General features: G+C 59.3%; 2 protein-coding genes and 1 long non-coding RNA gene across 3 annotated transcripts in view; 1 reads left to right on the top strand and 2 right to left on the bottom strand.

Moving 5' to 3' along the window:
- SLC35E2B (solute carrier family 35 member E2B) overlaps positions 1 to 204 on the bottom strand; it is a 25,129-nt gene extending 24,925 nt beyond the window's left edge. Inside the window, exon 1 of the mRNA XM_047724360.1 lies at positions 95 to 204. The gene's annotated coding sequence lies outside the window, so the exon portion shown is untranslated. The remainder of the gene's footprint in view (positions 1 to 94) is intronic.
- On the top strand, positions 88 to 4,284 carry LOC125097037 (uncharacterized). Its single transcript, XR_007126463.1, has 2 exons — positions 88 to 3,822; positions 4,028 to 4,284. It is a non-coding gene; the product is annotated as an uncharacterized LOC125097037 (long non-coding RNA).
- NADK (NAD kinase) overlaps positions 4,282 to 13,692 on the bottom strand; it is a 24,644-nt gene continuing 15,233 nt past the window's right edge. The window contains 10 exon segments of the mRNA XM_047724348.1: positions 4,282 to 6,310; positions 6,313 to 6,457; positions 6,864 to 6,946; positions 7,624 to 7,781; positions 7,864 to 7,963; positions 8,186 to 8,340; positions 8,704 to 8,806; positions 9,652 to 9,737; positions 9,894 to 10,002; positions 10,647 to 10,776. Of these exon segments, the coding sequence (XP_047580304.1) occupies positions 6,242 to 6,310; positions 6,313 to 6,457; positions 6,864 to 6,946; positions 7,624 to 7,781; positions 7,864 to 7,963; positions 8,186 to 8,340; positions 8,704 to 8,806; positions 9,652 to 9,737; positions 9,894 to 10,002; positions 10,647 to 10,776 (1,138 nt within the window). The 3' untranslated portion in view covers positions 4,282 to 6,241.

Below are 13,692 nucleotides of genomic sequence, written 5' to 3'. Positions count from 1 at the left end.
GGGGTGGAGGAGGGGTCGCATCGCATGCGCCGGGAAGCCCGGAGTAGACCGTCCCGTCCCGTGTGGGGCGGAGGCCGGGCGGGCAGCGCCTCACCGTGGGGCGGCCATCGTCCCTCCGCCCCTCTCAACGCGACCGCCGGTCCGGGGGGGCGGGCCGAGCCGCGGGCGGAAGTGCTCGCCGCCGACCGGAAGTGACGCACCGGAAGTGACGCGCCGGGCGCCGCCCGCGACACCTGCGGCCCAGCTCGTTCGAGTCGTGGGCCCTATTGCTTCCCTGCGGCCGCGCCGGAGCTGCGCCTGCTGCTGACCACGGTGCACCCGGGCCGTCCCCGCGCGGCCCAGGTCGGGGAGGGGGTGTGCCGGGCGACAGCAACCCCCGCCCACTGCCCCGGCCGTCCCGGGTAGGGGGTGTGTTCCGGCGGGTCCCGCTCGTGTGAGGCGGCTCCGGCCTCTCATCCCCGCCGGGCCGCCGCGCGGTCTTGATCTCAAGGGACAGTAGAGGGGAGACGGAGGGAGCGCCCTGTCGGGGGGCTGGAACCTGGCAGCGCCCCGCACACCCGGGTCCCGAGGCCGCGCGGAGACGCAGAGCCGCGCCTGCAGCCCCGCACCTGCGCGGTCTGTCCTCCCGCCGCGCCCCTGCCCGCGGCCAATGACCGCTCCTTCAAGACCGGGGTCGTTCAGTTCTCACTTGCTTTTCTCCGCAGCGATTTCCAATGAGCACATTTTTCCTTCAGACCAGTTAGCGTAAGGTGCCCGCAGGCCGCGCTTCTCCGGGATGGCCCACAGGGCCGCCAAAGGGAGCCCCCAGGGCTGGTCCCCAGGTGAAAAACAGGAAGAAAGCAGCAAAAGTGGGAGTGTACGGTGCCGTTTTCGTCCTTCAAGTATTTAGGACGACTTCATCCGAACGAAGTTCGCAGGGTAGATTTTTCCTTCTTGCGCAAAACCCTGAGACGCTTGATGACTTCCCAGTGGTCCTGGGTTTTGGTGGTCTGTGAGTCGTTTATAGTCAAATAATTTCAAGATTAAATTTATAAAAACTCAACATTTTTATAGCAAAATCTTTCTTACGTGTCATCCGGGGAAACAGTTTTGAAGTGCTATCGTGTGAGCCTGGGGACTTTCCCTCCTGCCCTCGGAGCTTCCAGTTGGCCTCCAAGCCGCTGCCTCCAGCCACTGCCTGCAGAGCGCTTTGCTCCGCAGACACATTCCAGAGCCGGCGTCCTGTCCCCTCTCTGCCTGCCAACGGTTCTTGTCTCTAAATACTCAAAGGAAACACTGTTGCCCGCTAAGGTGGCCTCAGAGATTTCACCCTGGGGTCATGTCTGAGTTGTTCGTGATGGGTGCCACACGGGTGTTTTTATCTGAACTTGCTGGAGTTCCAACTTCTTCCTGTGACTGGATTCCAGGAAGCAGAATTTTGGGCGAAAGCATATAGACTGGCCAGGATTCGCCATACTCTACTGGGTTTCAAGTGGGGTCGTTTAAATAATGCCTCCGCTCATCTGCACACCCAAGGCTGCAGCGTAGATGCCAGTGTAGACACGAATCGGTTAGGGTGCAGTCCCTGTTGAAGGAGGAGACCTGACCAACAAAGACTCTGAGGCTGAGACTCCCCCGAAACCTGCCTGGGAAGCTCTAGCTGGGGTGTCAGGCCCTCTGCCCAAGCCCTGCCTCCCTCCAAGACACAGGGGACTTCTGACCTCTGGACCCCCTTCTGACAACGATCTCTTCCTTTAGGGTTTGGATGACGTTTAAAGGGTGATCTTCTGGAAAGCAGGAAGGAAAGTGTCCGTGGCAAGTTCACGGGTCCCTCCCAGATGGCTGAGCTGCTGTGTGTGCAGCTCCTGGCTTCCTGGCCCTCACCCCTCTCATCAGGCTTCATCTGTGTGTGGGTCCTAGTCTGATGGCCCCACCCAGGTGGGATGATGGGGTCTACAGGCCCAGAGGAGCCCCATTCCCAGGCAACAGTGAGGACAGCAGAGAAGTCTGGATGGGGGCCCAGGAGCCCCCAAAGCCCAGAGAATGGGGCCTGGATCAAGTTCTGTTGGGTGGGAAGAAGGAGGAGGCCCCCTTTTCTGTGCCACCAGGCCCACTGACAAAGTTGTCAGGAAGCACTGACAAGCAGCTGGTTTGGAAAAACAGCTCCTGTCCCTAAACCAGAGACGAGCCCTTCCTGGGAACTCTTTGGGTACCCCTACCCCACACCCTACAGTGTGACCCCCTTGGTCTGACCCTGGTGGAGCCACCTGCAGCCTCTGTCCCTGGGATTCAGCCTCTGGGCACCATGGGGCTAAAAGTCATGGAAGCAAAACCACAGGATTAGGGAGCAGCCCCTTTGCTATCTCAGGCCAGTGTCTGGGGAGCAGCGCTGGTGAGCAAGGGGCCACGCCTGGCCTCACTCTGCTCCCAGGAAGCCATGGGCTGAGGTCAACTCCTGCCTTTGTCCTCTTCGCTGCTGGGGAGGAGGCCAGCCTTAACTGGAGGCCTCCATGGGAGGCACAGCATGGGAGGGCCACAGCTGATGCAGGCCACCTGCGGGAGGGGCACTGGCCAGCGGGTCTGTAGGTGGCTTGGGACATACCCTGCCATCCCTCTCTTTCCTCTGCCCCACCCCAACCTCAATCCCACTTCACCCCTTCCCACCAAATCCTCAGTGTTTCCATGATTCTGAAAAACACCCAACCTCTGGCCTGGATCTTTCTGAAGGAGAATGTGCCAGAAGTGGCTGATCTCCACGTGGTCACTGTGCAGTTCCCGCCTTCTCCCACATCCCTCTCACCACCACTGCCCCGCCCTGCCCCGGTGCTCTCTGTGCTCCTCCAACTGATCCTTCACTCTGGGTCCCCCTCACCCCCAGGCAGACTAGCTGGTTCCTGGTATCTAGTGGCTTCCAGGTTAGGTAACACGGGGCAGGAGGGGAGCTACTGCTTTTTGGGACAGCACTGCTGTGACACGGCCGGTGGCCTGGCCTGAGATGGAAGGGAGGCCAGCCAGGTGGGGAACTCAGCAGAGGCCTGGGTTGGGGTCTGGCCCTGTGCTGTTCCAACTTAGCCAGCAAAGGCCAGAAAGGGTTCCAAGGCTAACACCCTGAAGCCTGGAAGCTTGGGGCGGCCTGAGACCCTGTGGCCTCTGTGCCCCACCCTCCTCCTTTCCCCAAGGCAGGAAAAGTCCAAGGCTCACAGGTCAACAGCCATTATTGAGACAAGTGGCCTTGTGGTTAAAGGCAGCACCCAACACTGAGCCAGCCCCTCTAGCCAGCTGATTCTGGCCCTTGCCCTCAAAGTGCGCCTTCTGCCACCAGAGGGGACAAAGCCCAGCCTGGGATCCGCGCACACACCGCCAGCTCGAATCTTGAGAGCCTCTGGATGCTAGGGTTGAGTTCGGGTGCCTGCCCCACCCTGCTGCCTGTGGCACCTGTGCAAACTGACCACAGGTGCCTGTATTTCCCAGCAGGCCAGCCCACAGACTGCAGAGGCCTCCTGGCCACTGGGACACCTGAGCAGTAAGGTGACTTGCTCCCACACGTGCACCAGGAGAGCAGGGGGTCCTGATCAGGGCAGGTCAAGGCCACATACGGCCCGGGGAGGCTGATGGTCTAGGACTGGCCTGGAAGGAGGGACAGGGAGGCTGGGGGAGAGCTCAGCTGCTTCTCCCCTTCCCCACAGGCCTCTGCAGATGGCTGGGGGCACCCAGTGTCCCAGCACACAGGGCTGTCTGTGTCCTCCTGCATGTCTGCAGTGCTCAGCTGGGCTCCTGGCAAAGCCTTCCCCCATATTGACCGACACCTAGTCAAGACCATGTGGAATGGGAGGAGAGAGATGAGTGTGTGCCAGAGCCTGGCCCATGCTCCCTGACCCCAACAGGCCTGGATGGAGCTGTGGGGAGGACTTCGAAGCCTATGGGGGCTGCAGGTCTCCCAGAGCTCCTCTGAGGGTCCCCTTGGGCCAGTCCTCTGATTTACTGGGAGCATGTCCTTTCTGTAGGCTCAAGCCTGCTCCCTCACCCAAGCCTCTGCTTTACCCTTCAGGACAGGTGGTGACACCCAGTTCTACACCCCTTCTGTGGAGAACAGGTGCTGAGCCCCAGGCCTACCGGTGCTAATGGCAAGGCTGACGGGGGCACCTGGGATGGGATTCAACGTGGCGGCTGCCTGGGCAAGACCCCCTCTGCCTCACACATCCCAACGGCACACTTGGTGTCCAAAGACTCTAGAAGCCTGGCCTGCCTCTCTAAGTATCTCTGTGTTGGTTACAAAGAACCAAATAAAGTTGCCAGCCAATCCAAGTTTTTAAACAAGTCTGTTTATTGAAAGGATCTGAAAATAGTGTAATAAGGCTTTCAACGACATCTAACAAATTTTCGAGATATTAACAATATGAAACATTAAGAATTTATTTCAAAAAATCCAAAGTTTTCTAGATCATTCCAAATCATGCTGCTTTTGGACTTGGTTAATACTTGTTTTTTTTTTTGTTTTTTTTTTTTGTCTAAACCAGTGACCCAAATCCCAAATGCCACTGTCTTTGGACCTAAAGCTGGGAGTTTTGGTTGGGGCCCCTCTCAGCCCAAGGGAGCCTGGGCAGCAACCCCCTAACCACGTCTCGCCCCCGCAGGATGGCCATGTGGGCCCCTCCCTTTCCAACTCCAGGCCATCAGCCAAGAACCACCCTGAGGGCCAGAAGCCCCAAAGTATGGATGTGGGAGGCCACGCTCAGGCCGCAAAGCCTGCTCTATGGAGGCCCCTGGCTGAGGGTGGCTGCCCGCGCGGGCCCCCAGCCTTTCTATCAGCCCAAGAATGAGGCACGTGACCCTCCACAAGACAAAGCACAGGACCGTCCCTGTCACCCCAGAAGCGGGTCCAGGAAAAAAGGGCCGTTTCTGTCCCTTCTATTCTTGCTGATTCAATAGATAAAAATTGCAGCTCTAAGAGACAGCAGCTACTCAGAAACAGATACCCAGTGCAGGACGTCGGTCAGCAACGATAACCACGGGCCAAAGCCACATGCACCGAGCCACGGCTCCCACCAGACCACACAGGTTCTGGGTCCCATGTGGCAAGCACACGTGCACACGCCCTACACAGCCTGTGGGCAGTGGAGCGACCGCTGGAATGATGGGAGCTTCCTCGCGAGCCCAAGACCCACGGGGAGAAGCAAGAGCAGAATCAACACAAAACGTCCCCAACCACCTCTTTCCTCACTAAGCAATGCGTCCCCATCTTCTAGCTGCAGTCCAAGTACCACGGCTTACTAACTGAGAAGCACCCTCTCACCCCGCGGGCCGTCACCCCCACGGTAAGCACACTGAACAGAGTGGTCCCAGCACACAGTGCCACACAGAACACGTGTAAACATTGGAGCAAGGCTCCATTTCGTAACAGTACAAATCCCGCTCCCTCTGTCATCTTCAAAGTGTGTACAATAAAATCTGTACATAAGCAGTTCAAAAAGCTTAAAATGATCTCTACAAAGTGTACACAGGACTTAAAATACCTTCCAGGGTGCAGAGGGGGCCGCCCCTGCTTGGTGAGGAATGTGCATGGGTCTGACCTCCCACCGGGCCACCGCTGGGCTCGCACACCACAGCAGTGGGGGAGGGGAGGGCCTGGAGACCAAGGCAGGAAGGTGCGCCCAGAGGAGGTGCAGGTGCGGGGCAGGAAGGAGGGGACCCTCCACGTATCAGCCAATCAAACACCAAACTGCTCTCTACAGAAGCGTCCCCTTCGAGTCCTTTTAGGGGAAAAGGTGCAGGATTTAAGGGGAAAATCGTGGTAGCTAAAGGAAGATTTTTGGCTACAAGGCATTTATTTTCGACAAGTAAAGACAGATCAAGCCGTTCTGATCCCCTCTGAATTTCAACAGACTGACTGAAGCACGAGCTTCCTGACAAGGAATCATGGAGGAGCACATCCCCCTCTGGGGTCCCCGCCCTGGGATCAGGCTCTGAGGGACCGCACGGGGGCGCACCGCCCCGGTGTGGACTTCCGAGCCCTCACCAGCACTCACTTTTCTTGTTTAGAAATGCAAAAAGACGTCAGATTTAAAATGTTAAAAATGGCTGATCTGGTTGACAAAAGGCAGATTCCTGGCTCCCCCCCCCCCCCCCCCCCCCCCCGCTACAAAAGAAAGTGCTGTGACTTCTGATGCCTGCTCGGGGCTCACAGCGCATGTGCTCAGGTCAGCCTGCTCCCGGAGGGCAAGTGGGAACGAGGCAGCGGAGCAGCTTCGGGTCTCTGGGGTCCCTAGTGTGGACAGCAGGAGCTCAGGCCTAGCCCTCCCCCTCTTCCTCCTCCCCCTCCCCCGCCCCCTCCTCCTCCTCCTCCTCCTCCTCCGTGAAGTGTGCCTGCTTCTTCCGCACATTCCAGTGGAGACACTGCGCCAGACTCTCGAACCAGTCGCTCACGGGGTCTCGGACGCAGATGGAGGGGAGCGGGTAGCAAGAGGTAGTGATGCTGATGCTGAGGAGTGGGAGACATGGCGCGGCACAGATGAGCCACTCCCCAAGGCTGTGCCCACCCCGGCCCAGCTGGGGACCATCTCGGCTCTGCTCCTGCCACTGGCTGCACGGCTGGGGCCTGCCCCATCCTAAGGACAGGTGCAGCTGGCGGGGCACCAGGGCAGGCCGGAGTGAGGGGCTGTGGATCTGTCGCCCTCAAGGTCAGCACAGAACATGGGCCAACACGCTTCAACCTGTGTGGGAGACCAGCTGCCCGACAGGCCCTCGTCTCCCCCCGCAGCTCTCAGGGCCAGGGCTCTGTCTGTGGGGCCTGCACAAGCCAACCTCAACAGGGTATGAAGGCGGCAGGTAGGGCCTGAGTCCACCCCTCATTCCTACTCCTCGCTCCGGCCCCACGGCTCACACACCTGTCCCCATGGCGGATCTCCTGTCTCTTTCGTCCGTCGAAGGACACCCATGCAGTGTTCCTTGCTTCTGGCGACAGCATGATCTGGAGGGGGGCAAGCAGGACAGGTGTGGGTTCGTGAGTGCAGCTGAGCACCTTGGATCCCAGCCCTCGGGGTGGGCAGCACTGGGCAGGAGGACTCTTGAAGTATCCCTACCACCCACTCTACACCAAGGGCAGTTCCAGGCCATGAAGGTCTCATACTTTTGTCTCGCTGACACCAAGCCCGGGAATAAGACAGGCAGCCATCAGGCCCAGTTGCCGACCACCCACCCAGGGCCAGGGACACCATCCAGGAGTCTGGCTCTAGTCCTCTCTCCCTGTGACCTGCAGATGTGCCCCTGCCTACCAGGGCTCACAGCCAGGGACACGCCAGCCCAGGGTGGACCAAAGTGGGGAGTGCGAGACAGGCAAAGAACAGAGACGGAGGAGCAGTGGCAGGCACCGGGTACGCCAGGACCACGTGCCGCTCACCTGCCCTCATCCAGTAGGGACCAGCCCCTCCCCCAAGGGCCCACAGCCCTGCTGGAGGGGCTGGCCCAGCTCTCAGTGCTGCACCTGGCCAGACAGACAAGGTAGAGAGTGAAGCCCCTTCCGGCACCCAGCAAGGTGGGCCCACAACCCAGCCGGTGCTGGGGTCACAGCCGGGGGCAAAGGGGGTGGTCAGCGTGGCAGGCCCCAGGCAACAGCTTAAACCATAGAGGGTAGAGGTGGACTCTGACCTTCAGCTCGACCCCCGCAGGGACCACGATAGGCCGGAATGACAGCGAGTGGGGGCAGATGGGTGTGATCATGATGGCTGGCACGTTGGGGTGGATCATGGAGGCCCCGGCGGCGGCCGCATACGCTGTGCTGCCCGTCGGGGTGGAGACGATCACCCCTGGTGGACAGGCCGCAGGGTCACTCTCTGTGGGTTCCTGTTCCTACCCCCCACCGCCATGGGACCCCAGGTGGCTACCTACCGTCACCCTGCACCGTGGTGATGAGGTGCCCGTCCAGGTAGACATCCACGTTGGACAGGTATGAGGAGGGGCCTCTGTCAATCACCACCTCGTTCAGGACCTGGGGGGACAAAGTCACTGCACACAGGCAGGGGCCAGGCAGGGCTGTCCTAGGTGGTCGGCCCCATAGGCACCTGCACTGTTTCTGGGCTCTGTGGGAGGTCCTGAGGTCAGAGGAACCCACTGGGCCCAGGCCTGAGTCCCACCACCCCATGCCCCTTCCTGAGGCCGTAGCACAGGCAGGGCAGGGCCTGGACCCGGGGCAGGGCCCACATCCACAGACCTGGTACTGCATGACCTGCTTCCCGACCTCCGCGTCCAGGTCCGCGGGCAGCACGCCGTTCTCGCTGACCCCGTTGGGCACTGCAGTCTTCTTCCCTCTGAGTTCCTTCACGACCCTGACCTTCAGCCGGCTCCGAAGAACTACGGCTGCATTCCCTGGGGGCCACAGGGTCACGTCGGGGAGGTTGGTGGGGGATGGGCAGTGGCAGCCTGCAGGAGGCAAAGATACCCCTGCCCGACCAGAGACCACCCTTCTTCTCCCAAACTGAGGGCAGAACCCGAGCCTTCTGTAAAGGCCAATCCACGGCTACCGACCAGCACACACAGCCGCTTCCGCCAGGGACCCCTCCAACTTCTCAGTGTGGGGAAACCAGTATCGGAAGCGTTCGAAAATCTTAAATCTCTGAATCTTCAAACACTTAAATATTGCTCTACACATCATTAAAAAATCCAAAGACCAAGTGAGGAGACAATCCCATGCTCAGAACTCCTTGTGAGTTCCAGAACATTCCGACTTACCCTGTATCACCTGAGTAACTTGGGACTGAAAGTTCTCAAAGTTGAAGGGGGTCAGGAAGCCCAGGGAACCCAGGTGGAACGCCATGACTGGAGGCACGCTGCCCTGTGAGCCAATGAGGCAGGCCGGTCAGCCAGCCAATCCACTCAAGAGCCACCCCACTTGTCCCCAGCACCGATGGACCATGCCCGCCTGACTGTTCCCGGGAATGGACAGGCACATGAGTGCACGGCCAGTGGCGGGGTGTGGGAGGCGGCCGGCAGGCTGATTCCAAGCGACTGCACAGGAAGAGGTCAGCTAGCAGACAGGGAGGCCGGGAGGAGCGGATGCAAAGCTGATGCGGAGCTGATGAGAAGCCAACGCAATGGGACCGACCAGCCTGCTGGCCGTGGAGACAGAGAGAGCTGGTCAGGCAAGGACACAAGCCACCACGCCAGAGCCTCCCCCTGCAGAGTGAAGGCAGACTTTGGGCAACCCCAGTGTGCTTCCAGGCAGACTCCCATCCTCTGGAGCCTCCACAGGCCTCCCGGGTACCCTGGAGGGTCAGCCTGGGGCCACCGCCTTCATCCTGCTGTGGGCCCCATCCCCTAGGCCACAAGGTGCCCGCTTCTCCACGTGGGTGCCACATGTCTGTGGATCGGCAGCAGCCCCCCCAGGCCCGTTTCTCCACCACTGCCCCCCTTCTTCCCAGCCAGTCCTGCTGCCCAGCCCAGGCTGCACTGTCAGCAGCGCTCCCGGTGCGCACGGAGACCCAGACAGGGCAGATGAGACACGTGGCATTATCTGCAGACCTGCTGTATAGCCAAATAAGCAAACTAAAGCGTCAGAGTAAGAACGTTGAACTCGGCAGCCCCGAGGCATCAGGTCATGAGGTACAAGAAGGCGTGGAAAGCCTCCCTGGGAAACCACCTCCTCATGCGGCGCTGAGGCCGGAACCCCGCGCACCTTACCTGGAACAGCGAGGACGCATACAGCAGGGTCCCATCCCCTCCCAGGCATATGATGAAATCGATCTGATTAGAAATGTCATCATAATCTAGAAAACACACAAACACAACAAACGGTGTCTCGGCAACCCTTGATGCCACCGGGCACCGCGCCCGTGATGAGGCAGGAGCGCCAGGAGCTTCTGCCAGGCCTGGGGCAGGGGCGCGAACACCTTCGGAAGTGGCAGATCCGAAGGCAAACTCACCTTCTCTGAAGGTGCAGAACTTCTTCTTGACTGGTCCGAAGTTGTCATCGCTCACTATGGCAGGGTCTTCCAGAACTTTCTTCTCCACATACACAATCATGTTGTTCTCCTGAAAGGGAGACAACAAGCACGTCAGCCCCACCACCGAGACCCGGTTCAGATCAGGCTGGTCTTCCAGGAAGCCTCCTCCTGAGCCTCAGGACTTTACAATGAGGAGGAAATGTATTCCTCGAGCCCGGAGGGCAAACTGCTTTCAACCTGCTCATGCGGATTTCTGTCCTTCTGGAGGCCCTGTGACCCTCCGTTATAGAAGTCACTTGCCTGAAATGGGCTGCTGCTGCTGCTTTTTTTTTTTTTTTTTAAGATTTTACTTATTTATTTGACAGAGACACACAGCAAGAGAGGAACACAAGCAGGGAACACAAGTGGGAGAGGGAGAAGCAGACTTCCCGCTGAGGAGGGAGCCTGATGTCTTCCCGCTGAGGAGGGAGGAGCCTGATGTGGGGCTCTATCCCAGGACCCTGGAATCATGGAATCATGATCCCAGGTGCCCCTGAAACGGGCTTCCTGACTTGGTCAGCTCTGGGATCACAAAGCCAGAACCTGGCTAGGCGGCCAGCTCCGTGCCACCCCCACCCTGCGGTGCAGAAGAGCACGGAGCCCACTGAGCTCCAGGGCGGAGTCTGGCTGGCGCAGACACAGTGGGGGTGCCGAGGGGGCTCTGGGTTGCCACCCCCAACCAGGCCCACTTGCCTCCATCAGATACACGCACAGCTCCTTGAAGGGTCGCAGTAGGCTGGCGTCCCGGATCTTCTTGACAACGAGAACACTCTTCGGGGACTTGTTCCACGTCAGCCGCTGGCTGGCAGGGTCCTGGATGTGCCTGCGAGGGGAGAGGAGTGTCCGCACTGGGAGCGCGTTCCCTTGGGAGGACAGGCACAGCACATCCTCGGAGGCCTTTCTCCCAGGCCTTAGACCGTGTGCGAGTCCCACTGAAAACCTCCAAAACCATGACCCAAACCAGTAACACAGAGGCGTGGTGTCTGATGTCCTCCATCAGCGAGCATCACTCACCCTGGCCAGGCATCTCCGCACGAGGAGGGGCCGCGCACGACGCCCTCCGTGAGTGTCATAGTCTGCCCAGGTCACGTGTTGGCTCACAAGTGCGGCACAGCGGCTTCGGCCATAGCGTTTTGGTCCCACTTTGCTAACGATGGAAGTGTAGGGCACACCAGCGCCCCCAGAACTCTCCTAGCTGAGCACCTGCACTATAAACTTAATTTCTGCAAACTCAAAACTGAAAGCGAAACAATCCTAAAGTTGACTTTTGAAAGGCACTATGGCAAGAAAACTCCCTAAAATTAAAAACCAAGCACACCTTACTGAATCTTTTTACCGTTTACGTGATCCTCTTGGCCAATCACCTATTTAAAACAAAAAGTCCTGAGATCACCTTTAACAACAAAGAGGCCGGACACCGGGCACCGTGCACTTCACTGAACTGGCTGGCTGCGCTCGGGTGTTCAGGACCGGGTGCGGTGACATAGGCCAGCCGCACAGGAGTCTGAGCTGGGCTGTGGAACCGGCTTGGCCCAGTGGGAGGAGCTGTCAGGGCTTCGTCAGGTGGAAGGGTGTGCACTCCCCAAACATCGTCTCTGTGCTTGGCCGTGGGCCTCAGAAGCAATGTGGGCAGCTCACGGACCTTTGCCTGGGTCGAAGCCCCTTTGTGCTGACCCAGGTGTGCAGGGCCTGTGGCCCCTCTGGCCCTGAGACTGTGCCCAGGCAAAGCCACCACAGTGTGTCCTGCACAGGCCTGGGTGTCAACTGTGATCAGCCTCCCGCTGGGTCACGACAAGGTGGGGATGTGACCCTTCCCCGGCATACAGGTCGTGGATGCCCGACAGGAGAGGGAGGACGCCTGTGAGCTAACAGGTGACCGACTGGAGCCACTGCCTAGTAAGCCAAAGGCAACGACATGTTGGCAACTCCACACATTTCAACATAAAAGAAAACACACACGTATTCACGGTGAAATTTCAGACAGTAATTAGGACGTAAAAGTTCTCTGTGATCGCTATCCTATCTTACTTTCGAGCATTAGAGAAGTTAGGTTAGGACACTCAGAGCCTCAGCCAGGTGCAGTGCTGGAAGGGGGCAGGTCCAAGGTGGGGAAAAGGAGCCCTGGCATCCAGAGACAGCAGCAGCCCCAACAGAAGTGTCGGGCACAGGGGCTGGAAAGGGCAGACGAGGCTGTTCCTTCCTCAGCTCCAACCTGTAGCCCCAGAGACCCTTCGGGGCATCTGCCGTTCTGCTTGAAGCACCCGCCGGAACCAGCCCATCTAACCCACCTGAGGCTCACAAGGCCGACCCCCCCGCCCCCCACAAAGTGACTGTGGCTCAGCTGGGAGTACAGGATGGCTAATCAAGGCTGGACAGTGAGAGGCCACTCGTGGTGGCACTTGGGCTGAGCAGAGTGACAAGGAGAGAATAGGTCTGCCAAGACCAGGAAGTGCTGGGAGGGGCCCTTGGGCAGCTGGTGAAAGGCCAAGGGAGAGCCAGGCTGGGCCAGAGCAAACAGGAAGGCATGGGGCACGGGAGATGGCAGGGCTTGGCACAGCAGCAGGCTGCTGGGGCTCTGGGTTTGGGGGCGCTGGGCGGGGGGGCAGGTTACCAATGTGGCTGCAGTGCAGGGCGGGCTGTAGGGTACTAGAGGGGCCGCGTCTGGACAGGACCTGCCCTGAGCTGTGCAGTAACCAGCAGCCGCAGACAGCACCTGGATCTGACAGAGAGACTAGACTTCATTCCTGCGCCCCGTAAGAAGTGGGATGGCCTTGTCGCTGGGTTTCCTGGTCACGGGACCTAGCAGTGTACACGGCACTCGCCTGGGGAGCCTGGAGGTGGCAGCACTACACCAGTCACCTGGAACTGCTTCAGCCTGTGACCTGAGGCCAGGGGTCCCCACTGCCGGGCCTGCCTCCTGGGCCCCCAGACAAGTCAGTCAAGGAGGCATACCTGAGCCCACGGCTCTCACCCCTGTGCAAAATGTGGGATCCCCACAGCTTGCCCTGAAGGAGAAGAGCCTGTGAGGGCCCCTCAAAAGGCCTAGATTGTAGGGGTTGGGGAGCTCCCACAGGTGCCAGGCACAAGGCTCATGGTGGGATGGAATTCTGACCGTTTAACAGAAAGCACCAACGCCAGGTAAGCGACGTCAGCGCGTCTTCCTCAGACATGAAGCACAGCCAGACCACCATACAGCGGCCTTTACGGAGCTCCCAGCCTTCTGGAACCATGGGACTCTTTGGACGTGAGAAGCAGGACAGTCACTGAGTCCAGAGAAATGACCCTGATTGCTTCATTGTTATAGTTTCTCATCCAGCACCGCGGGGCCCCCGAAGACGCCCCGGCGGCCTGGGAGCACCTGTAACAGCCACAAGGAGGCGCTTCTCTCAAAGTGAACACAGGAGCCCCACAGAGACAGCCGATGTCTGTCTGAAGAATAATTAAAGGAGGGGGCCCAGGGGGCTCAGCGGGTGAAGCCTCTGCCTTCGGCTCAGGTCATGATCCAGGGACCTGGGATGGAGCCCCGCATCGGGCGCTCTGCTCGGCCGGGAGCCTGCTTGCCCGCTCCTGCTCCCGCCACCTTGTGCTCTCCCTCTCTCTCAAAAAAAAATCAAATCAAATCAAACCCTATTCCTGTGTGAAATACATTGTTTCCTCCTACACTTTTCATTGTCAAAACGAAACAGTAACTCTGAAGATGGCAGCTGAAGTAGCTGAAGTGGTCTAGCTGCGCCGCCCC

This window comes from Lutra lutra, chromosome 4 (genome assembly GCF_902655055.1).
Source record: "Lutra lutra chromosome 4, mLutLut1.2, whole genome shotgun sequence".
NCBI lineage: Eukaryota > Metazoa > Chordata > Mammalia > Carnivora > Mustelidae > Lutra > Lutra lutra.
The sequence above is the reverse complement of the archived record's forward strand: the minus strand, read 5'-3'. Positions and strand labels throughout refer to the sequence as shown.